The sequence below is a fragment of the Sarcophilus harrisii genome, chromosome 1, assembly GCF_902635505.1.
Source record: "Sarcophilus harrisii chromosome 1, mSarHar1.11, whole genome shotgun sequence".
Classification (NCBI taxonomy): domain Eukaryota; kingdom Metazoa; phylum Chordata; class Mammalia; order Dasyuromorphia; family Dasyuridae; genus Sarcophilus; species Sarcophilus harrisii.
Window position 1 is genome coordinate 265,895,723 of NC_045426.1, and position 25,053 is coordinate 265,920,775.

The 25,053-nt window shown below is 37.7% G+C and overlaps 1 protein-coding gene across 1 annotated transcript in view; it reads right to left on the reverse strand.

Moving 5' to 3' along the window:
• FAM20C (FAM20C golgi associated secretory pathway kinase) overlaps positions 1–24,637 on the reverse strand; it is a 151,286-nt gene extending 126,649 nt beyond the window's left edge. The window contains exons 1-2 of the mRNA XM_003761493.4: positions 22,823–24,637; positions 20,425–20,603 (exon numbers count right to left, since the gene is read on the reverse strand). Of these exons, the coding sequence (XP_003761541.2) occupies positions 20,425–20,603; positions 22,823–23,448 (805 nt within the window). The 5' untranslated portion in view covers positions 23,449–24,637. The remainder of the gene's footprint in view (positions 1–20,424; positions 20,604–22,822) is intronic.
• Between the last annotated feature and the right edge of the window lie 416 nt (positions 24,638–25,053).

Sequence of the window (25,053 nt, forward strand, 5' to 3'; positions counted from 1 at the left end):
TATAAGCAATATATGAAAGTACCAACAAAGCAATTTTTGGCTTGATGTAAGGAGAAGCTTCCTAATGATTAGAGCTATTCAAAAGTGAAATATGTGTTAGGGTGTCAGATTTAACCTTATTTTACAGATGAGGCTCAGAGAGGTTAACTAATTTGCACATGTTTTCACAGTTAGTGCCACGGATAGGATTTAAATCCAGGGCTTATACTATATGCATATTATTTCTCAAAAATCTAACCCCTTTACCTTCCCTCTCTCCTTACACACACACACACTCACACACACACACACACACACACACACACATACATACATACGCGCACACACACACACTTTCTACTAAGTGGTTCTAACTTTGTCTTCTTGGGTAAGAAAAACAAATCCAATCATCTTCCATTTGACAAATTACATTAAAAGTCAGAAAACGTGGGTTCAAATTCTATCTTAGTTATGTACTACCTATCAGAGTTAAATAAAAAAAAAAAAAACTCTTAATAAGCACCTATTATATGCCAAGCACCAGGGATGAAGAGACAAAAAATGAAAGAGGAACTGACCTCAAGAAATTTACTTTTTAATGGAAAATAACATGTAACAGGTCTATCAGCATATCCAAAGTTATATTTTTAATTTATAAATTTTATAAATATTTATAAATTTATTTATAATTTATATAGGATTTATAAATAAGTACAAGGTATTTTTGTGGGAATGGCACTAGCAGTTGAAGATGTTGAGAAAGGCTTTATGTAAGAAGTGAGATGAATTAGGAAACAAACCAGAAATTATAAGATTTAAAGCAAATTACTTAGCTTGCCTGGACCTCAGATTTCTCATCTGTAATATGAAGAGATTAGACTAAGTAGTCTGCAGGATGCTTTTTGTCTGTACATTGAGAAGTGTATAGACAGGTGATAGAATGGATAGACCACTAGCTCTGGAGTAGGAAGATTTGAGTTAAAATCTGAGTTCAAACACTTACTAGCTGTGTGACCTTGGACATGTGACCTTGCTGCTTACCTCAGTTTCTCCAACTATAAAATAGAGAAAATAGTAAAATTCTATCTCCCAGGGTTGTTGTGAGAATCAGATGAGATATATTTATAAAGTGCTTTGCATAGTACCTGGCACATAGTAGGTATTATATAAACACTAGCTATTTTATTAAATCCTTCACATTTTGAAGAAAAATCATTTCCTCCTATCATCTCTTCTCTTCAACCTATGTTTCTTCAATCATTCTTCTATAACCCTGGTTTTAAATCCCTTCATCAACCTGATTGACTTTTACTAAACATCCTCCAGTCTCATTATACTTTCTACAATGTAGTTCACTGAAAGAAAGAGACACATGAATAGATACAGGGTCTAAGCAGGGTAAACTTTCTGCTTTTCTCATTCTAATAATTACAGCCCAATAAGGAATTGGAAATTGAATGGATGCCCAGATATTGGGGGATGGCTGAATAAGTTATGGTTTGTGAATATAATGGAATACTATTGTTCTATAAGAAATGATGAACAGGATGATTTCAGAAAAGTCTGGAGAGACTTACATGAACTGATGCTGAGTGAAGTGAGCAGGACCAGGAGATCATTATACACTGTTAACAGCAAGATTGTGCGATGATCAACTATGATAGACTTAGCTTTTCTCAGCAATACAGTGGTCTAAGACAATTCCAATAGACTAGGAATGGAAAATGCCATCAGCATCCAGAGCAAATTATGGAGTCTGATATAGATCAGAGTATACTATTTTCATCTCTTTGGTTTGTTTTTCTTTCTCATGATTTTTCCTTTTGTTGTGATTTTATTTTTACAACACGACTAATATGGAAATATGTTTAAAATGATTGTACATGTACATGTATAACTTACAGATTTCTTGCTGTCAGGGGAGAGTAGTGAAGGAGGGACAGAGAATAAAATGTGTAATTCAAAATCTTACAAAAATGAATGTTGAAAACTATTTTTATATATAGTTAGAAAAATAAAATACTACTGAAATAAAAAAAATTATAACCCCAAATTGCATTAATTACACATATTTTTGATACTGCACATCCTGCTGACTTTCAATACATTTATAGTTCATGGAACTACTAGACTTATTCACATGAACTACAGTTCCTACCATACCCTTCTATCCTGAACCTGAGAAATGTTTTCTGCCCTCAAGGGGAGGCTTTTACATTTATCCTATTAAGTTACTAAACAACACCTGTCCTTTGACCCAACCATAGCATTGCTATATCTTAAAAGACACCAAAGAAAGAAGAAAAGGTCATCCTTTATAAACAAAGATATTTATAGCAGATTTGCTTTTTTGTAGTGGCAAAAACTGCAATTTAAGGGAATGCCCATCAATTAAGCAACGGCTAAATAAGTTGTGAACACTATTTGTGCTATAAGAAATGAGGAAAAGAGATGACTTCAAAGAAACTTGGAAAGAACAGATGCAGAGTGAAATGAGAACCAAAAATATAATTTATACTCTTAACATCAATTTTTTTACAAAAATGAACAATTTTGAAAACTTATGTAAACCGAGGAAGAATGAAATCAACAGAAACATGACAACAATATATGCAATAACAACAATACAGTAAAGACAAATAGTTTTTAAAAACTGAAAGAATTCTAATCAATATAATGAACATGATTCCAGAAGGATCACTGATCAAATGGGCTATCCTTTATAAAGAAGTGACAGACTTGATTTATAGAATGAGATGCATATTTTTGTAAATATCAACTTAGGGAATTTCTTTTGTTCAACTATAAATATTTGTTACATGAAATTTATTTTTCTTTTCTTTTTTTCTTTAATGGAGCACCAGTTGAGAGGGAGAAAAAATAAATTTTATTTTTTTAAATAAGTGGGGAAAGTATTACAGATGTGAAATGTTTCATACACTTTCAGACAAGGTCACTGTATTTCTAATTTTACTGTTTTGCTTTGTTACCAAAGACCACTTAAAAAGTGAGAGTGATTTGTAAGTATTTCTAATGTAAAAAATAAAATGCATCAATAAATCTTTCTTCTTTTTTTAAAGAGACAAACTACTAATGTGATTTAACCAGGGTAGAATACAGCAGGACTATTATCTCTTCTATTCTGGACATTCTACCAATTGCAATCAAAAACTGCATTAATTACATTTTTTTTCCAGTGTCACATATCCTGATAGCAAATTATTTAGCCTGTAAAAGGAAGAAATTTACAATTCACTGAAATTATTAGATTTTCTCCAAATTAACTGCTGTTCTTAGCCATACCCTTCTAAACTGAACATGAAAACTTCGGGTTTTGCCCCCAAGAGAAGGCCTTTACATTTCTCTCTATTATGATAACTGTATTTTTTCTTTAAAAAGGAATAGCAAGTTTTACATAATAGATTTGTAGTTTCATATGCAATCATCTTTTTAAAACAAATTATACTATGTTAGGGAAATACTTATTTCATAAATTTAAAATAAAATAAATTATTTTTTGAAATACATTTTGTTGTCTTTGGTCTATGACCCCCAGCCTCTCAAAATCTTTTAATCTTAATTCTATCACCTAAATTATGTGCTTTCTACTCATTTTACATCATTTATAAATTAGATAAGGATAACATCTCTACTTTCATGAGTCATTAATGAAAATGTTGAAAAGAATAAGGTCAAGGACACATCCCTGGCCTAAATCTATAAGAGACCAAGGTCCAGCTTTGAAGAAGTGAACTATTAGATTCTTATAAGTAGAGGGTTTTTCATTTTTTTCTTAAAATCTTCAGTAGCTAGCAGAGGGCCATAGGAAATGCTTAAATTCTTTTTTGATTGATTGATCAAAATCATTAATTTACATTTTTTGATCAACCATTTTGGAACCTACAAGACTATACAATTATCATGCACCATATGATCATGTAGATAACTAAAATCACATCACATCTCATTGGTTTTTGATGATTTCTAATGTCCCTTCTAACTCTAAATCTATGGAAGGAAATACATGGGAATGAAATACCCAAGAGGTTCATCATTTTTATTTTTTTCTTAATTTATATATGTATTATCATTAAATACTATTTATTGACTATTTAGTGGGACCACTAGAGCATTATATAAGGACCTAACTTATCTTCTGAAATAAAAATCATACTGGCTTTTCTGGAGTGTACCTCTGAAGGTAAATTTCTATTAAGAGTTCGACACTGTCAAGATAAGAAATGGATACAGGGCTCTCTCAAAATGGAGTTATCCCACACATAAAGCACTTCTTATTCTTTTTGACAGTGTAAATGAATGACCACTAATGTTACTTAGACACCCCCCAAATCCTCACTAAAATTCTACCATAACAGATTCATTTCTTTAAGATTAAATATTGTCTTCTTCCTACAGTTCCCTGGAAGAGATGGCCCAAATTGCTAACACCAAGGTGTGAATTCCTCCTGAGTGAAAGAGTAATGGGATATCCATGGAATTTGGCTGAGTAGAAATCCCTAAAAGGGGAGACTGGGGGCACAGAAAGAAAACTTTACTTCTTGGTTTCACATCAACCTCATTTGTCTTCCCACCTACATGAAATCATGAGTCTTTGGTGATGATGATGATGATAAAGATGATATCTGACATTCATAGAGAGTTTTAAATTTGAAAATGGTATCTATCTATCTATCTGTCTGTCCATTTCCACTGAGTCTCACAATAACCCTATATAATTTAAGATATGTACTACTGACATTATTATACCCATTTTACAAACTGGGAAAATAAGTGCTTCTTCTCTTTCTGCTTTGTAATCAAAGTTCTACACATAAACAATGAATAAATAACCTTGAAGCTATTCGCATTTACTGCATTTTGAGCTGGAAGGGGTCTTAAAAGTCATCTTGTTAAACGTTGATTTTCAAAAGGAAAACTGAGACTGAGGAAAGGGAAAGTATCCTGCCCATACAATTGAAGAACCGGGTTTCAAAATTAGGTTATTTGACTCCAAAGCCAGTATTCTTTCTACTATAGCATATACAATTATTTCCTCTAGAGAAAAAGTAATCCTGAGATTGCAAGAAGGTCCTAAAGACCCACTTTAAGCATTATATCCCTAAAGAAACTTTCCTGATTTCCCCAATTGCCAGTGCCCTCCCTCACACCTACCTTACATTTGCATATATTTTCTTTATATTTGTTCTGAATATATACATATATACATACATATCTACATATACACAATATCCCAAAAGTATTACTACAGTTTTGAGGCATTAAAGCTTAATAGTTCTGTTTATCTATCTATCCATCTACCTATCTATCTATTCATCTAGCTAGCTAGCTACTTAGCTATCTAGCTATCTACTGATCTATCATTTATCTATCCATTTATCCATTTCTAGCTATCATCTATCTCTCTATCAACTACCATATATTTATGTATGCATATAAGTATATAGATGAATACATCTAGAGCTTTTTCTCTTCTTCGTTAGAATGCAAGCTTCTTGTGAGGAGATATCTCAGTCTCGTACATTGTCCAGCACATAGTAAGTGTTTAATAAATGTACATTGATTAATTTATGCAAGAAATGATTTACATCAGGAGTTTCTGAAATGTGTTCCCTGAAACTCAAGGTTTTTCCATGGACTCTCTTCAGGTTCCTCAAAACAAAGTATAGCTATAATGGAAGTGTCTCCTTGATATCTTCTCTGTCATCCTCAAGCCTGGCCCAATCTCTCTAACAAAAACTGAAGTGTGATGACTATAGAAAAGAGAGGAGGTGTATCATAACTGAAGCATATGAAACCTGCCAACATCCAGGATTAAAAAAAAGAGAAAACCCTCAACTATTTTTATTTAGAACTGTAAATTAGCTCAGCCCCCAGCAGTGCCTGCCAAATATGAAATCCAAAAGACAGCTTGGGGTCATGGAAACAAAGTACCACATGGAAACAAGAGACTTTCTTCCGTGACTCTGTAACCACAGCAAAGTCATTTCACCTACAGGTTGGTACTCCATCATCTATAAAATGGAGAATGTATTAACTTCCTTGTCTGAAAGCAGGAGATTAGACTAGGTGATCTCATCAGTCCCCTTCCAGCTCTACTGCCTATAAATCTATGAAAAATCTTTATGTCATAACAGTTCTGAATATATCTTTGTAATCAGTCCTAAGGTTTATTCTGGGGAAATCCTATTAAACTTGCTATGGTCAGAGTCAGAGAAAAAGCTAAGGCTCACACCAAGAATGGTCAAGGATTATCAAAGATAAACTATAGGGAAACCAACTTATGTGAAAACAGGTTTGTGATCTATATTTGTATTGAGGTCTCAACAAGAAGGAACTCAGACTCTCCTCATCTTGACTCTCGGTATAAAGGCAGAAATTGGGAAAAAGAAATAGATCTGAGAAGGTTCCAAATGTACATGACATATTTCTAAGTCTTGTCCTCAAACTAAGTATTATCATTGCAATTTAAGTCTTGTATTGATTTCCAACTATTAATCTCTTAAGTTATCATGGGGAAGCACATGACATAGGGATAAAAACTCTGGGTCCCAAGTCTGAGGGCTCAGATTCAATCCTACCTCTGAAGCTTTCTTCCTATGTGACTTTGGGCAAATTACTTAGCCTTCCTGTTGTTACTGATTAGTCATTTTAGTCATGTGGTACTTCATGACCCTATTTGGATTTTTATTCTTTTATTTTTTTGGCTGAGATACTAAAGCGTTTGCCATTTCCTTCTCCAGCACATGTACAAATGAGGAAATTGAGGCAAACAGGATTAAATGATTTGGCCAGGGTCACACTGTTAGGAAGTGTATGAGATTAGATTTGAACTCAAGAATATGAATCTTCCCGAATCCAGAGCTGGATCTCTGTGAACTATGGTGCCACTTAGCTGCTCCCCTTACTTCCTTACCTATAAAATAGGGGGTTAAATATAACATATTCAGGTCCTTTTAGAGGATATGATATTGGTGACCAATCTTCTTCTGGATACATTCTAACTTTTTCTGGGTTTTCATGGTCCTGATTTCTAATGGTTCTTTTCCTAACTGACTGACCCTTTCAAGTCTCCCTTATTCTATCTTCAAACATGTTTTATCCACTGTGGGTCTAACTCCACTGCTCTGTCTTGGATTCTCTATTCTGATATACTGATAAGTTGATTGCATCAGTTCTTATAGCTTATATTCATTTCCTACCTGGCTTCTTTTGTGTGTGGTCTTCCATCATTAGATTGTAAATTCCTCGAGGTTAGGGGCTTATCTTTCTTTTCCATATTTGTATCCTGAGGTTAGCATATGACATTTAATTTCTGTTAAGCCATTTTTCAGTCACTGCCAATTCTCTAAGATCCCATTGGATTTTATTTGGCAGAGATATTAGAGGGGTTTGTCATTTCCTTCTCCAGCTCTTTTTACAAATGAGGAAACTGAGCTAAACAGGGTTAAGTGATTTGCCTAGGGTCACACAGCTAGCCAAATCTGAGGCTACATTTGAACTTAGGAAGATGAGCCTTCCACAAGTACTCTCTTCATTGCACTCAGGAAGATTAGCCTTCCACAAGTACTCTCTTCATTGCACTATCTAGTAGCCCCTAGGTAATTAATAAATGTTCACTATTCTGTTTAGCTTTGTAACCAGAACACAGTGTCTGGCAAACAGTAAGTCTTAATAAATGCTTTGTTATTTCTAATGGCTTCTAAATTTCCTTCCACCCTTCATATCTATGATCCTATGATTGATCCTATATATATATATATATATATATATATATATATATATATTTGTAATTAAATTAGAAACTCTGTAACGTTAAAGCTTTTCCTTTCTATAGTATTAAAGATCAACAATCATTTAATTAAACTCCTACTGTAAGCCAGGGATTCTGCTAGTTATATAATGTAAAATCAAGCCTCCCTCTCCCCATTCCCCTTAGCTTAAATAAATCAACCAAGAAATCAAAAGGCATTTAAAAAGTTGACATAAGCCTGGTACTGTGTGATCAGCCACTGGAGACACATAAACAATGAAACAAACTCTTCTCTGAAAAAACCTTAGTGTCTAGTGGAGGAGATAACATATACCTATACAAGCATAAATACAAAAAATACATAATAAATACAAGGTAGCTTGGTAGATATTGCAAAGGGATCAAAAAAAAAAAGATTTCATTTAGAAAATGGTTCTCAAGAATCACATCTCTTTATATCTTGAGGTAAGTGGGATTCTATGAGGTGGAAGTTAAGAATATATTACAGGCATATTAACCTGTACAAAGACATGGAGAGGGTAGATGAGTGCCATGTATGAAGAAAAAAAAAAAAGAGAAAACCGGTAAGCTGCACTCTAAAGTGTAGTAAGAGAAGTAATGAAAAATAATGCTGGAAAAAATTGACTTGGGATAGATGACGGTAAGTATTTCTCCTACCCCCCTCCCCGGAAATAAATGAATGGATTTTCTTATATACAGACTTCTATTTAACTAAAAAATCAAGCATATGAAACATTTTTAAAGACTCCAGTATATTTGAGAGAGTGTATAAATAAGGGGAAAGTAACATTTGCTCATTCATAGGCATCTCTAGGAAATACAAGACCTGCTAAAATGACCATGTATTCTACTCCCCACTATTTATAATTGGGTCAAATTTGATTGCAATGAACATTAAGAATAATCTTGAAAAGGGGAAAGGGGGTAAAGGATTTACAACCAGGCAACAAGCAGCCTATTGAGCTGAGGCTGCTCCAAGATGATTACCTAGATGACTTCAGAGGATTTACAGGCTGATTTTATATGTATACACACCAGGCAGGCCTTGTGTGGATTTCCCTCCATCTTCTTGCCTTTCTGAGTCACTGTATGACATGCTCTCTGATGTTTATGCAAGAAATAATTACCTTGATAATCACCTCAATATTTTCTGTTTTGTTTTTTCCATTTTTACTTTCTATTTCCAGCACTGAATATTGTGCTTCAGTAGGCACTGAACTACCTGAAGAATTAAGTTTGATCCTCTAGTACAAGGGTCCTCAAACTTTTTAAAAAGGGGGCCAGTTCACTGTCCGTCTGTTGGAGAGCTGGACTATAGTAAAAACAAAAACTTTGCTTTGTGGGCCTTTAAATAAAGGCCTTCATAGCCCTGGGTGAGGGGGATAAATGTCCTCAGCTGCCGCATACCTTAGGCATGGTCTTAAATTTATTCATTTATTCAGTTATGTGCCCCACACTGTCATAGGAGGTCCTGTCAACCTTTCATAAGGGTTATAAGGCTCAGTTGTGTCCCTAATAATAGCTGCACTGAGTAGTAAAATGAATAATTTGGGGCAGCCATTCCTGGTTTGACCACTGTCCCCATGTGGCCTCTCCCATACAATCTACCTCCCTTCCCACCCTCCCACCCTATTCCTGAGCCTCAGCCCCCTAATTCAAAAAACAAAGATGGCAGGCCTTCCCTACCTTCTGTGAGGTAAAAAAAAAAAATTAAACAACATCTGGATAGGCACTTCATAGCATCCTAGATCTAGGACTGGAATATTTAGCTTCTGTATTGTCTTGAGCAGACTGATGAAGTCTATGAATGGACCTCTTCTCATAACAATATTTTTTCCCCCTGAGGCAGCTGGAATTAAGTGACTTGCTCAAGGTCACACAGTGAGGAAGTATTAAGTGTCTGATATCAAATTTGAACTCAGTTCCTCCTGACTTCAAGGCTAGTGCCCTACCCACTATGCCCCCTAGCTGCCCCCATAACAATGTTCCTAAAGGAATAAGATAAAATACATAGGATTACAGAGGAAACCAATTCTAACAAATTACAGTTATCAAAATATTAAAAAAGAAAAAAAAATTCATGTGCCTCCTGAACTGTTTCTACAGCCTTCTCCTTTGAAGTTTCAGGACTCTCGGTTAAGATCTAGAACAGCGATCTAGAATCTTAGAATATATCTCTCAGCATTTATCTTGATCATTTTTCATCTAGAACAGTGATCTAGAACAGTGGCGTCAAACTCAAGTAGAAACAATTCCTGGGCAACATAATGACTTAGAAAACAACAAATTAATATTGCCAGTGTTTTAATGTATTTTTATTTATTTTGTTAAATATTTCCATTTTAGTCTGGTCCAGGTCCTCTGGAATTTGGCCCTGTGAACCCTTTTTAAACCCTGTGACTCAAGTACCCTAAAGGCTTTAGTTTTTGAAATAATGAAAGTGAGAGCTAGAGAATTTAAGTGACTTGAGTAAGATCACAGAAGCAGCCGATGGAAGAGCCCCCTCTCTTCCCACTGCTTTATTACTGTTTCCATTTGGAAAATTAGCTGCACTAATATAGATCCCAGCTGTTTTTATCTCACAAGAAAAATAGGATGAAGGGATACTGGCAAGAGACAGAATATAGAATCAAGGATGTAGAACTGAAATTGACCATAGAGACCATCTAATTTAAACTTCACTGCTCCTCATTTTATTTTTTGTTAAATTTTTTTTGGGGGGGAGAGAAGCAATCAGGGTTGAGTGACTTGCTCAGGATCATACAGCCAGGTCAAGATTCCACCAACTTCAGGACCACTTCTATCCACTGCATTACTTAGCTACCTCTATTCTTCATTGTATAAATGAAGAAACTGATGTCCATTAAAGTAAAATTAGGAGTCCAAGGTCCCGCAATTGTAAGCATCATAAGTGAAAAATAAACCCAGGTCTTCTAACAATAGGTCTAATATTCTTTCCACTATGCTTCATTTCTTTGAAAAGTTAAGAAGGCTACATAGCTACAAGGTATTATTTATTTCACAAAGTAAATGGGATGTGGGAAAAATTCTAGGAGGAGGCGGCAAGATGGAGATTATCAGCCTAGAAGAAAGGGCTGTTTAGATTTTAATATTAAAAGTCATAGTAAATAATGAGAACAAAGGAAGGCTTCAAATAGTGGCGGTCTAAGGTTTTATTTATTACTAAGAGGAGTACCTGATACAAGAGATCCTGCCTACTAGATTTATCCACTGGGCTATTTCTGTCTTTTCAGGTGGGTTGGGGGAGTTTTAAAAGGATTCCTACCATTCCTCTGATGTTAAGAATAGGCTCCAGCAACACATGATTTGGGATAAGGTGAATGTTGAAAACTATCTTTGCATGTATTTAGAAAAATAAAATACTATTAAAAGAAAAAAAATGTTCCAGCTAGTGTATTGAAGGCCACGGTGCTACTCAGATGATGACTGTAATCGAGATATTTTGAGTGATATAGCCATCCTGGGCTGAGTATGTCATGATGGGATTCTGTGTGAAAGGAATAAGGTGATGGATAACTGCATCTTTCCTCCATCCATCCCTCACTGCTGTAAGAGGCTGGATAGACATCTGGAAGCCCTGCTGGTGAGGAGTTGCTTGTGAATGTCAGCCTAATCTCCAATCAATTTCTAAATGTAGAACAGGCTTTAGTTCTGTTCCAGTTAGCAAGCATTTATTAAGTGCTTATGATATACCAAGATGAGGCTGCTAGGAAAAAACAAACAATAACAAAAAAGAAACTCAAGCCATATAGAAAACTCAGATCCCTCTGAATACAAATCCAATACTCTTTCTACTATACTCTATTGCAGTTCACACTTAGAGTAGGGATATTTTCCCCTCCTCACTATCTCTCACCCCTCAATAATTTTATTGCGGAGACCTGTCAGTTTCATGTTCACATCTCTCAAATATGCCCCCTTCTCTCCTCTGACATTTCCACCTCTCTGACTCAGGCCTTCATCAATCATCTCGTGCTCAGATTATTGCAAAAGCCTGCTGGTGGGTCTGCCGACCTCAAGTCTTTCTCCCCTGCAATCCATTTTCCAAACAGCTGCTAAAATGATTTTCCTATTACACAGGTCTGATCATATGATATCCCTACTCAATAAAAATCGTGGCTCCCTATTACTTCTAGGGGCAAATACAAAATGCTCTGACACTGAAAGTCCTGCATGACGTAGCCTCCTTCTACCTTTGCAGTCTTCCTATGTCTTACTCCCCAACATATACTTATCAGTTCAATAACACTGGCTCCTGGTTGTTCCACAAACAAGACACTCCATCTCTCCATTGTAAGCATATACTCTGGCTGATCCCCCATGCTTGGAATGCTCTCCCTCATCATCTCCATTTATGGACTGCCTTGGCTTCCTTTAAGTCCCAACTAAAATCTCATCTTCCACAGAAAGCCTTTTCCTATCCCTCTTAATTCTAGTACCTTTCCTCTTCTAATTATTTCCTATTTATCTTGTATCTAGGCTTGTTTGTACTTGTTTGTTTTCTCTCTCATTATATCTTAAGCTTCTTAAGGGCAGGGATTGTGTTTTGCCCCTTTTAGTATCCCCAGCTGTGGCACAATGTATGGCAGATAGTAGGTGCTTAATAAATATTAATAAATGTAAATAAAAAATAAACATTTATATTGACTGAGAAACACTTCAAATGATTAGTAGATAAGTTTAAGACACACCAAAAGCATAAATGAATTGCTAAGAGTTATTAAGTATCAGAGGCAGAATTTGAAACCAGGTCTTCTTGAATCCAAATTTAGCAGTCTACCTACTAGGATATGTTCCTTTTATTGTTTAGTTATCTCAGTCTTTTTAGACTCTTCATGATCCCATTTGGGGTTTCTTGGCAAAAATATTGGAGTGGATTGCCATTTCCTTCTCCAGCTCATTTTACAGATAAGGAAATTGAGGTAAACAGGATTAAGTTAAACTATTAAATGTCTGAGGTTGGATTTGAACTCAGGTCGTCTTGATTTGAAGCCTGGAGTTCTATTCACTGTGTCACTTAGCTATACTAGGTTAAATATAATGACCTCATTACAACATTAGCTGGGGGGGAAATCATAGAAGCCATCTAATGCTATACTTTCTTCATTTTATAGATGAGGAAATTGAGATACATGGAAGTTAAATGACTTGTAGAAAATAACACACATTGAGTCAGTGTGGGTACTTAGGCCCAGTTTAAGGAATCACAGAAATAAGCACAGAAATCACCTGAACCTGAACATTTCTCAGTGGCCATCTAGTCCATTTTGCAGCGATGGAAACTAGGGGCCGAGAGTTTAAAGGATTTTTTCCAAAGTAATAAGTAGCTAGGAAGAATTTGAACCCAAGTATTCTACTGCTTTTTCCAACATCTCCAGGGCTTTTCCCAATATACTCTCTAATGCCTCCCTAGACAATGTGAAGAATAATAGATGTTAAAGAGAGATTATTGAATGAAGGGAAGGGCTAGAATGGATGACCTTTATGAGGTCTTTAATTCTTTATTTTTTTGGACTCATTAAAATATTTTAATGTTACTGAAAAGTAAACTGTGCCCACAGTATTCCCAGTTTACTAATATAGCAATCCTGTTAGAAAAGGAAATGAGGTTAGATTGATCTCAATACATCCATTCTTACTCAGTGACCACATATTCTCTTCCCTTTCTTTCTTAAAGACCACCCTCATTGTACAGCTGAGCAAACTTAAGCTGAGAAAGGTTAAATGATTTGCTCTGTGATTAAATCTTATAGCTAGTAAGTTTCTAAGGTAGTATTTGAACTCAATTTTTCTTGATTTCCCACTCTATCCATTGCACCACTTAGTCACCTCTCAACTCTGGGTGATGTACTCCGCATTCTGAATTTGTAGTCTGGGACCAAATCACAACAAACACAGATATGTTGGGAATGACAAACACTTCATCTACAATTAAGTGAGTTAATAAATGCAATGCACTTTGAAGACCTAAATGGCAATAGAAATATTAATGTTGTTGTTATCTATCAGCTACCTTCTCTGAAAGGTCTGCAGGAAGGCTCTAATTGTAGTGGGTATGTAGCCCTGAGGTCAGGTCATTTTGAAAGGACAAAATGAAAAGGGTCAGGTAAAGCAGAAAGGGACACATAGCTGAGATTACAAGATGTCTTATAGGGTGAGATAAAGAGTCATTCTGGAACTTCAGCAATTGATTCTGAAGACAGGACAGGCAGGAGCACTAAATGTGGGTAGCAAAGCAGTCACCTCACCCCCGTGGGCGGCCACAACTGAAGGTCCCTTTTGTTCCCTCCTGGCTTGCAAGTCAATTAGCCTCCAGGTTCAAGATGGATTTATTCTTTTCCTCTTTAGTAAATCAATTACAGTCTAGGATTTATAGCCCGTTGAGCTATTATTTTGATTCAGGCACATTCTTGAAACCATGCTTTGTCAGAGGGCCGGATGAAGCATTTGTAAAAATGTGTATTTAGACCTCAGAGCCGGCCAAAATACTTATATACCATAATGATTTTTAACAGTAATGTGGAGTACACAGCAGTTAATTGTGCCATTTATTCTCTCTATCCATAATTGCATGTGATAGCAATTTAATTATTGCCAGCACAAACTGAAGATATCACATGCATGATTTCAAACTGAATAGAGAGTTAGATAATATCCCCAGCCCCTTTAAAGAGGAAAACAGAACCTGGTTACTAAGCAGCTGGGACTCTGGCTATAAATATACCTCTATTGGTAATAACCATCTATACTCTATATAACACAGAATTCCATGAATTTGGTTAAGTAGTTCTGAATAAGCTGAATTCAATTGAATAATCTCAAGAAAAAGATTTAAGAGAGGCTCAGATGAATCATTTAACTAACAATAATATTTACCAGCTGATATTCAATATTAAACTGAATAGCTATCAGACAAAAGCTACAAAAGTAACCTCACTAGTGAGTGCTTCAGGGGAGAGGATGTCACCGGCTGAATTCTAGAGAGGGAGTCAAGAGATCTGAGTTCTAGGTTCAGCTCTGCTATTTTTGACAATCTTATCCAAAGTAGTAGGACACCTACTTGCTGGGTAGTGCAATGCACAGAGCCCAAGTCTTGGATTTGGGAAGATATATCTTCACGAGTTTAAAGATGGCTTCATATAGTTACTAGCTGTGTGACCCTGGGCAAGTCACGTCTCCTTGTCTGCCTCAGTTTCCTCTTCTGTAAGAAAATCTAGAGAAGGAAATGACAAACTACTCTAATATCTTGGCCAAGAAAATCCCCTAATAGGGTCATACGGAGAAGGACATGATGAAACAACAACATCAACAAACTTACTATATGCAAGACACTATATTAGAGTAGGGTGGTACAGGGGTTCAAGATCTGATGTCATATCATTTTCACCATGTCATGTTTAACCTATATCGAATTGCTTGCTTTCTTGGAGGAGAGAAGAAAAATTTGGAACACAAGGTTTAAAAAAAAATCTTTGCATGTATTTGGAGAAATAAAATACTATTAAAAAACAAAAAGAGAGATTTGATGTCAGAAGATATGAATTTAAATATGGCACAGCCATTTACTATCTGTGTGACTTTAGGCAAATCACTTAATCTCTCTGAGCCCCAATTTCTACATATATAAAATGAATTACATGGTCCTTTCTAGGTCTAAATTTATGTAGCTACAAAGGTTAGGGACTAGACCTGTGATTTCACTGGTATAGGGAATTATTGGATGCGTGCACACACATATACACACACACACACAGGTATAGAGAATTAATTACTAGAAATTATCTTTATGAATTCAGGTTGTTGTTACTCAGTTATTTCAGTTGTGTTACATTCTTTGTGACCCCATTTGGGGTGTTCTTGGCTATGGCACTGTAGTACTTTGCCATTTCCTTCTCCAGCTCATTTTAGAGATGAGGAAACTGAGGCAAACTAGGTTAAGTGACTTGCCCAGGGTTAACTAGTAAATGGCACAGGTAGGATTTGAGCCTAAGATTCTTTTCACTGTACCATACTTCTCCTTAATGAATAATCATAGTTATGTGGAAAACCACTAAGAATCTCTGCAAATAGCACCTGGATAGTATACTGCCCAATCACACCGAATTTCCTTTGATAACTATGAAGATTAATCACAGAGGACCCCTTTGGATCATGATTGGTCTTCAGCCTATTCTGAGGTTCTAGTCTTGGCTATCCTACCAACTGTGCTTTAGACTTGAATTTCTTCATCAGGGGTTAGGACTAAGTAATCTCCAAGTACTCTTTCATTCTAAGAAATGAAACAATTAAAAAATTCTCAAGAACCAAATCTTTGATATAATAAGATGATTCCCTTTAGGACCAGCTTTGGAAGTGCCCTCAGAAATTATTTGAATTTAGAAATAATATAAGGCCAAACCTTTCCTTCAACAAGATTTTCTTCTATGATATCTCCATATATCTGCCATGTAGCGTCTGTGTAAAGAGGGAAAGTCCATGGCTTCCTTTGGCATTTTATTCCACTTTTGTTGTTGTTCAGTCATTTCACTCTTTATGGTCAGAGGCAAACAGGGGTAAGTGACTTGCCTAGGGTTACACAGCTAATAAGTATCTGAGCTCAGATTTTAATTCAGGTCTTCAAGATTCCAGACCTAATACACTATCCACTATATCACTTAGCTGTCCCTATTCTACTTTGAGATGATCCTAATTGTTAGGAATTTTTCTCTTTCAGCAATCCCAAAACTCTATTTCTGTAACCTTTTCCCACCATGCCTAGTTTCATTATCTTGGGCCAAGGAAAAAAAAAATAAAACCTCTCTCTACATGCTAGTCTTTCAAATACTTGAAGACAAATATCTGCCCTTGCTATAGCTTAAGGATATATTTTTTTTCTCTTTGACCAGGCTAAATATCCCCATTCCTTTATTCTATTCTTCTATGACATGGTCTTTCTTTTTTTCTTTTTAAGAATTCCAGCATGCCAATTTCCTTCCTAAAATATGGCTCCCAGTACTGAAAACAACACTTCAAATATATTCAGAACAGAGCAAAGCACAATGGGATTTTACATAAGTTCCTGCAATTTGGACATTATGTTCCTATTAATGTCACCTAAGACTACATTAGCTTTTTTTGGCTACACCGTCATATTGTTGACTCATATGGAGCCTACAGTCCGTGAAACCACCCAATTATGTCTGCTTTTCTGAAAAAAACCTACAACCCAACATACTCAAATAAGAAACAGGGCATGAAATGAGTATCCATTATTGTAAATTAGGTATGCAGGGCCATCTGCTAACAAAAGGTTATCTTGCCTTTTGGACCTCTGGGAGGAGGTTGAGGAATGGGCTACAATTAAGATGTGGTATTCAATAACATTCATCTTGCATTACACTGGTTATCACTAGAATGATGCTGAATACTGAAGTTGGGCTCTTCATCTTTAGTGAACTGGTATTTTTTGAATATTAGCCAGCCTAGTCTTTATCTCAATGAAGATAGCACAGGATGACAAAGTTAGGAAAGCTGAAGACCAGGAAGAGAGGGGGAGCCTCCTACTTTTCATCAAAGCTAGAGTTGAGAAATATAAGTATTACAATCCCGACTTCTAGGATCTCACTTAGGTAACATTAAGTCATCCAAACACTTCACTGAAAAAAAAAAAGAGAGAGAGAATTATCTTTCTGTGTCCCAAAGCCAGTGTTAACATCCTTATAAATGGAGTCTAAGTTTTGAAAAGCTGAGGTTCAAATTCTTGCATGCTCCCTACTGGCTTTATGACCTTAGGCAACTTACTTCTCCGGGACTCAATTTTCTTTTCCAGTGATCTCTAATATCTTCTCCAGCTCCAATATTCTATATATACCTTTTGCAGCACTTACTGTCCCAAGCAGAACTCTGGGCATATGGAAGATATTAATTCATAAGACCTTATGGATGAATGAATGAATTTTTAAAAGCAGCAAGTGTGAGGCATTATACTAAGTGATGGGTAATAAACAGTGATCAGGAAATAAGAGAATCAGAAAACAGCTTTCATTTTGCCATTGACTTTCTCTCTTCTCTAAATCTTGTCCAAGGAACTCTCTTTAAAGATCGCCCCCAAGCCTTAATTATTAACAATCATTTTAATAGCAATACATTAGGTCTCTATTAGTTGTTACTTTAAATAAAAGACTATTATCCATGAAAGTTAGAGGGTGTCTTGGAACTTTAAAGACACAACTCGAATCTCTTCTTGTTTTTCTTGTTTGTTTTTCCCCCCAGGGGATATAAAAGGAAAGGCACAACTCAAAGTACTTCCTATTTTTTTCCCTAGGAGATGGAAAAGGAATAAATATTTATTAAGCACCTACTCACTGTGCTCACTTTATGAATATATTCTCATTAGATCCTTACAACAACCAAGGAAAATAAATATCATCATCATCATCATCATCATCATCTCTATTTTACAGTAGAGAAAACCGAGACAGAAAAAGATTTAAGTGCCTTGCCCAGTATATTTACACATAGGTAAATATCTGAAATTGGATTTGAACTCAGTTTTCCTGACTCTGGGTTCAGCACTGTACCCCCGTGTATCACCTAGATAAATAATTTTCATACCTATGATCTCATTTTGATTCACTTTTGGACAAAGGAAGTCCAACAATTCTTCTTTAGCAGATGAGGAAACAGAGCTCCAGGGAATTGAATGATTTTCCTGGAGTCACATCAATAGTTAGTTCCAGGACTGAGACTTGAACGTGGATCTCCAAATTCTCAATTCAATAACTATTCCACTATAGGAATGAATCTTTCTCAAAGGCAGGCCACTCGATTTTTATTTTCCCAGTTTTTAAAGTCTTCCTATTACTGTACCTTATGTTTATCAAGTGCTTAGCATTTACATATGGCTAATTAGCCATAGCACCTATTATAATGAAATAAACAGGCATTATGCTGCTTAACAGACACAAACAGTAGTTGGTCTCAACATACTACCTTCACTCAATTTTCACTGGATAGGATCATCAAGAAGCAGTTTGAAAAACTAAGCCATCGGTGCCCTCAGCTCCCAGTGGCAATGCCACAAGGTACATGGCACTATTAAATTAAATTATCAAATCTAGGCTGCTCAAGTAGTTGTTCAGATCTGTGGCTCAGATTTTCAAGGGCTGTGACTGGAAGGGCCAGGACACCAAGGAGGATAGTTGGAGAGAAAGAGGAAAAAAAGCAAAGCTTGAATTGCTGATGGGCCAGCCTGCTGACAGGTTGCTAGAGTGGATAGACCAATTCTTCAAGGTCAGCATGTGAAGGCTAAGGATGAGCACCCAATTCATTCCTTCTCTTTTACTGACACATAAGTAACACAAAATTTTGAAGGAAACTATATTTCCTACTCCATTAGTTGCAAACTGAGCATCTGGCTGGCATTCAGAGTCAACAAAACAACCACCACAAAAAAAACCTTGTTCTATATGAACTGTTGTAAATCTATTTATTCCCTTAACATATGATTCCATTCTAATTTAGTTCCTTTTGTAATTCCAAATTAACAAGATTTTGGAAAAGATGGCCATCAATGCCTACAAATCATAACTGTAAAGAAAGATTATGCATGTATATATGTATGTATATAGATGGATGAAGATATGTAAGGATCTCTATTCATCTATCTTTCTACCTATAATGTGGTAGGGATTTTTATTACACATGTTTACATTCTAATTGGGCCAAGCAGGACATTCAAGATAGTGTGATATTCATCAGATAAACATCCTGATCCTGTCTTTCCTAGGTGTTCAATTCATCTACTCTAGAAATCAACATGTTTGGCAATAATAGCCCACATTATGGAAAATAAGCTCCTACAAAACCAACCCTAACACCCGAGGAAGTTGCTGCTGACCTAATTCTCCAAGTCAGTAACATGATGCTTTAGTCTTATTTGCTAGATGACACAATGAAGATGATTCTTTAAAACTACCAGTGGCACACTGAAAGTACAATATTCTGTAGGTGTCTTTACTCCCCTCCCCCCCCAAAAAAAGTACTGTCAAAACTGATTCATGAAAATAAAGTCCTGTTCTTCCCTCAGCTTAATAACCTGACTTGAAGATAGTTTTAAGTCATTAGAAATTCTCATTCCAGCTATCTGCTTCTACTTTCCCAGAGCACCATAAAGCATCTGGTATTATACATACTCTGTAAGAGAATCACTATGTACTAGACTGTGGCACTGATGCCTAACATTGAGAAAAGGAGTTTTGAGAAAAACCCTGACGTGCATTCAACTCTGAATCTTTGGGAAAGGTCATGATTCTTGCTTTGAAAGAAATCTTTCCTCAGTATCTCCCCTAGGGAACAAATATGAAATTCAAACTATTCTTTCCCTCCTTTTTGGCAAGATCACATTGCAGAAAAAAAGAGTAAAAGCCCATTTAGTGCTAAGTGCATCCAAGGCATTCCCTTCAGAAAACCTTTTAGTCTCCTTACCCAAAATGAGTGCCAACTTTAATAGCGCCCGGAAGCAATGCTTTAGTAATGAATGACTGACTACATACCACTCACTTAAAGGAAATATCAGCCATAGAAGCAGAGACAACCCAGCTCAAAAGGCAGGGTTAAGCAACCAAAGATAACCAAATTAAATGAACACCTACCAACGCTGGTGATCTTTTGGGAGACCAGATCTTGCAGCAATGCTCCAATCGCAGGGTTATGTTTGGAATATAACTCATATCGATTAATACCAATGTGAAATTTTAGCCAGTTGGGATAGGTGTCAACAGATGTTTCCCCTGTAGGTAAAAATTCTTCATCTTCATTACCTTCATTTTGCCTACAAAAAAAAAAAAAGAAGGGGGGGGCATGGAAGAAGGAGAGATTACAAAACAAACAAAAAAACATTTATTTGTGGGTTGTTCTGAATCAATAACTAATAAAAGACAAAGAAATGTCCATCTTCAAATAAAGACTTTTCCTGCATATTGTTGGATGCATCTCTACTGAATGCATTATGACTGAGATTTTTGGATTAAGGTTTATATATATGCATTTATCTATGTGCATGTGTTTTAATATCTTTATAGACTATAATCTTTATTTACTCTCTGGAGATTCTTTAGAAAAGCTGTAACTTAAGCAAGAAAGATACCAAAATATCAAAGCTATACAGATCCTCTCTTTTCTATGAAGAATATGTCCTGAAAATTGCCTGACAATTATAATGTCAAATTAAGATATTATACTGTAGACTGTTCCTGGGGAGCAGAGGAAACACAATTTCCTTTGACTGCCTTCTAAATGTAAATCACAAATATGTCCCAGGTCTACAGGAAATCTGTCTTTTGCTTTAAGCTATTGTTCTAACAAGGAGGTATATGAATTATGCTAAGTGCTAAATTGATTTTAATTATATAAGCCTTGGGAGCAATAGCTAATAGGAAAAAGAGGGGCAGGCTGGTATTAGACTTTCCACCCATTTGCTCGATCATCAAACCCCTCAATTCTAGAGGTCAGTGGCACATATGTTCACTGTGGCTAGCTAGCCCTCTGACTGCAGCATGGAGCTCCATGGAGTCAAATGAGGAAAAATGGAACTTTCCTAAGTGGCTGTTAACTTGGGGCCAACAAGGTCATCCCCTCTAGATGATATTCTGTTCTGCAAACCCAAAACCAAAATGGAAAAGGGAAGAGGACAGAAGACAGGAATCAGAGTGGTTGCTCTCTTGCTGCCTGTCTCATACTTAATGTATATACCAAGCAGTGACAGAGACATGAACAATGTCCCTGAATGGGAAAGAGGGTGCTGTTGTATTAGCGACAAGTCTGAATATCTTTTCTCCCTATCTCCTTTAAAATCTCGAGCTTTCCCTTTAAAAATCAGTGAGGAAGGCAAAGAACGGAATACATTAAATGTTGGGGGGGGCACTTCAAGGGTTGGAGGTCGATGGAGGTAAGAAAGATAACCCTATTTCAAAAGAAAAGGGATATTGTCAGACATCAACATCTTGAAGTTTTCTTACCATCTATTCATTGAGAAGGTTATTATATAAAATACCCGTTTGGCAGTTACTTTCTCCAGCCTTGGAGGGAGTTAATATTTCACCTAGTCTAGGTTACAACATCTGTTTGTTTATTTTGATCTGGGAAGTTGGGAAGAAGAGCGAGATGGCTTAAACCAGGCCATTTTTAAAAGGTGGTTCACTCTAAGAGAAGGATTGTTCAATGCCCTGACCTGAGAGTTACATAGAGCCTTCTCTACCTCCCAACTCAGATGGGTTCAGTCTTCCGCTAAAGAATCACTTCTGATAGTCTGTCTCATTTGCTTTCTTTGTAGATTGGACAAGTTTATATTGTTCTCATGACTCCTCTCCCACTCTCCCCCCCCCCCCCCCCCCTAAGATTTATTAGGCGCCTTTAAGATCCACTAGGAAATCATTCTCAGGGGAGGAAAAGGTTTCAACCTTATTCAAAGCACAAAGCACAAATGCTTTCTAAGTGAGATGTGGTAAATAGAGGGGTTTTTTTTGTTTGTTTGTTTGTTTTTTAGATCACTAAGAACTGTATTTAGGAAAAATCTTCCACACAGATCTCGAGATCTCCAAGCCAAAAAAAATTTTTTTTTTTTTTTTGGACTTCAGACATCAGGGTGCCTCTGACCCCAGGGGGATGGAATCACTGAGATAATTTTCATTTCCGCTATAAATGGCTCGGACTAGGCTGAATTGAGCACCTTTCAGTAATATCTGATATTCTGAATAATCATTCAGTAGAATTCAGTCCTTCTCATCCTCATCCCACCTCCACCCTTCAATTCCATTAGGACTTCAAATGGAAAAATCTCATTGTGCTAGCACCGTATAGCAAAACTTGAGAGTGAATTTTGGGAAGCATCTTCCCCTTCTCGCCCCCGCGCCTCCCCTCCCCCCCGGGCTTCCCCCAATTCTTCTCCACCATTTCTCCAAAGAAATCAACCCGCTTCTCAAAACCTAATGTTTCCCTGGAGTTCTCTCCAGCAGTGGTCACAGAAACATTGCCCCTTCCTTTAGCACTCACCATTCCTGATTTTCAGCCGCTTTGGGGTTAAATCGGATATCGCTCTCCACGTTGAATAAGACATCGTCCTCCGTGAGAGGAGGGATGGCGATATTGTAGAGGGGGTGTTGGAAAAGGGCGACCAGCTTAGAACCGTCCTTCCCCAGCGGCACTTTGCTCGCCCTACTCCCATCTTGAATGAGGTGTTTATGGGGAAGACCTCGCTGTACGCCGCCTCCGCCACCTCCCGGCTCCAGCCTCTTCAATGCCGCCGCCGCAGCTGCCTCGGACCTGTCGGTTGCTGCAGCTGTCCCGGCCCCGGCGCCGGTCCCTGTTCCAGTCCCGGGGAGCTTCTCCAGTGAGTGGGAGGTGAGGTTGGAGCTCGGGTCGCTGCTGAAGTCCTGCAGGATCCGCAGGGTGTGTTTGTTAGGCCAGCCCGAATCAGCCCCGCTCTTAGTCCTCTGTTTCCCCCAACCTTGTGCCTCCTCGCTCGGGGGGTGAGAGCAGGAGCAGCCGGGGTCCCCATCGCTCCTCGTCGCGCGCTTCTCCAACTTTGGTAACAGATCGATCACGATGTGCATGGTGCAGGCAATCAAAAACACCATGAGGATGAGCACCCGGAATTTGCGGACCAAGATCATTTTCATGGCCAAGAGACTTAAAGAAACTGGGGGTTGCCACGAGGAGGAGACTAATAAATTAAGAGTTTTAAATAGCTAAAAGTATGTATGGAAGGGTTAGGGGAGGAGGTGTTTGTAATGGTGGGTGGGAGAGGCTTTTTCACAGAAAAAGCTTTTTAAAAAAAATAAATCTATTCTACTCATGGACAAATCAAACAATTAAAGTCAATAAAGTTATCTTCATAAGACAGTTAAAAAATAAATACACTTAGAAGCCGAGTCTTCACTACCTCTCTTTTTTGTTTTTAGAAAAAAAAAACTATTTGCAAAAATTTTCACAAAAGCGTGCCATCTAGAAACTGTTCTTTTATTATTATTATTATTATCATTACTCTGCTTAATACATGGATCTCAGGGAGGTTTCCTCCCCTCCCAAAGGAGGATGGAGAGATGGAGGACTAAAGGGAGAAAATAAAAGGAATGGTAATATCAAAAATAAAAACCACGCACAAACACACACATGCAGCACCCTGTGAAGAATTCAGGAGAAGAAAAATGAATCATCCATAGTGCTTAGAGAAGACGCGTCTTCCCATCCTCTGGAAAGGGACCCGCGATGCAGCAGGAGAAGCAGCCCCGGGACGCGCTCTCGTCCGCAGCCGGGTTACAAACATTGGCTTGCAAATGCTGCGCTTATAAGATTTCCAAATCCTTCCATCCACCACCACCACCTCCAGCGCCCCGGGGAAGCCAGAGTCCCGGCTGGCTGGGCTCGAACCTGCGGCGCCGAAGCTCGATATCCAGGCACTTGGAGGGTTCGGCGTTGACACGGCCGCCAAGGCGAAAAGGAGAGCTGGCACAAAGGACGCACGGAGTTGGGGAGGGGGTGGGGGGGACGCTGGGAAGGGAGGGGAGGCGACGCTCCCAGGAATCGGTAGCTGCTCTGCCGAGGGGTGGGGAGGGGAAAAGGGTGGGGAGGGGGGGTGATGATGTCTCTCCTTGGATCTCGGCTCCGACTTACATTTCTGCCCCGAGAGAAGAGGGGGGTGGGGAGAAGGGAAAGGGTGAAGCGAGAAACAGAAAGCGAACCTCCGAGAGGAGAGAAAAGAGAGCTTTGGGCAGGTGCAGTGTGAATACCCCCTTTCAGCTACACTGCATGCTGGAGACTGGTTGGGCTAATACTGCTGCAGCTCGACTTCTTGGTGGGTGTGTTAAATATTATGTGCAAGCCATGAATCCAGCCTCCCAGACGTCATAGTTAAGAGATTGGCTAAAAAAACGCTACAGTGATAGTAACAGGAAAGCCTCCACCAAGAAAGCAAAGCTCTCCCTCTCTTTCCCTTTTCCCCCCTTGCTCCTTCCCCTCCTCCCGCCCTGGCCTCACCCCTCAATTCCTCTGCAGCTCCGAGTAGGGCAAGGAGAGGGCGCCTGTTTCTCAAAGGTTTGCAAAAAGAGAAAGAGAGAAAAGGAACCACATGCTAATAGCATTGCAAAGTATTACAGCAGTCTGACTGCCTAGACTGGGGGAAACATGAATTCTGCTATGTCATTGTCTGGGCAGAAGACAGCCTTTTTTGGGGGTGGGGGAGAGGAAGCAGAGAATGTCTATTTCTAGCTTTCATCCCACCCTAG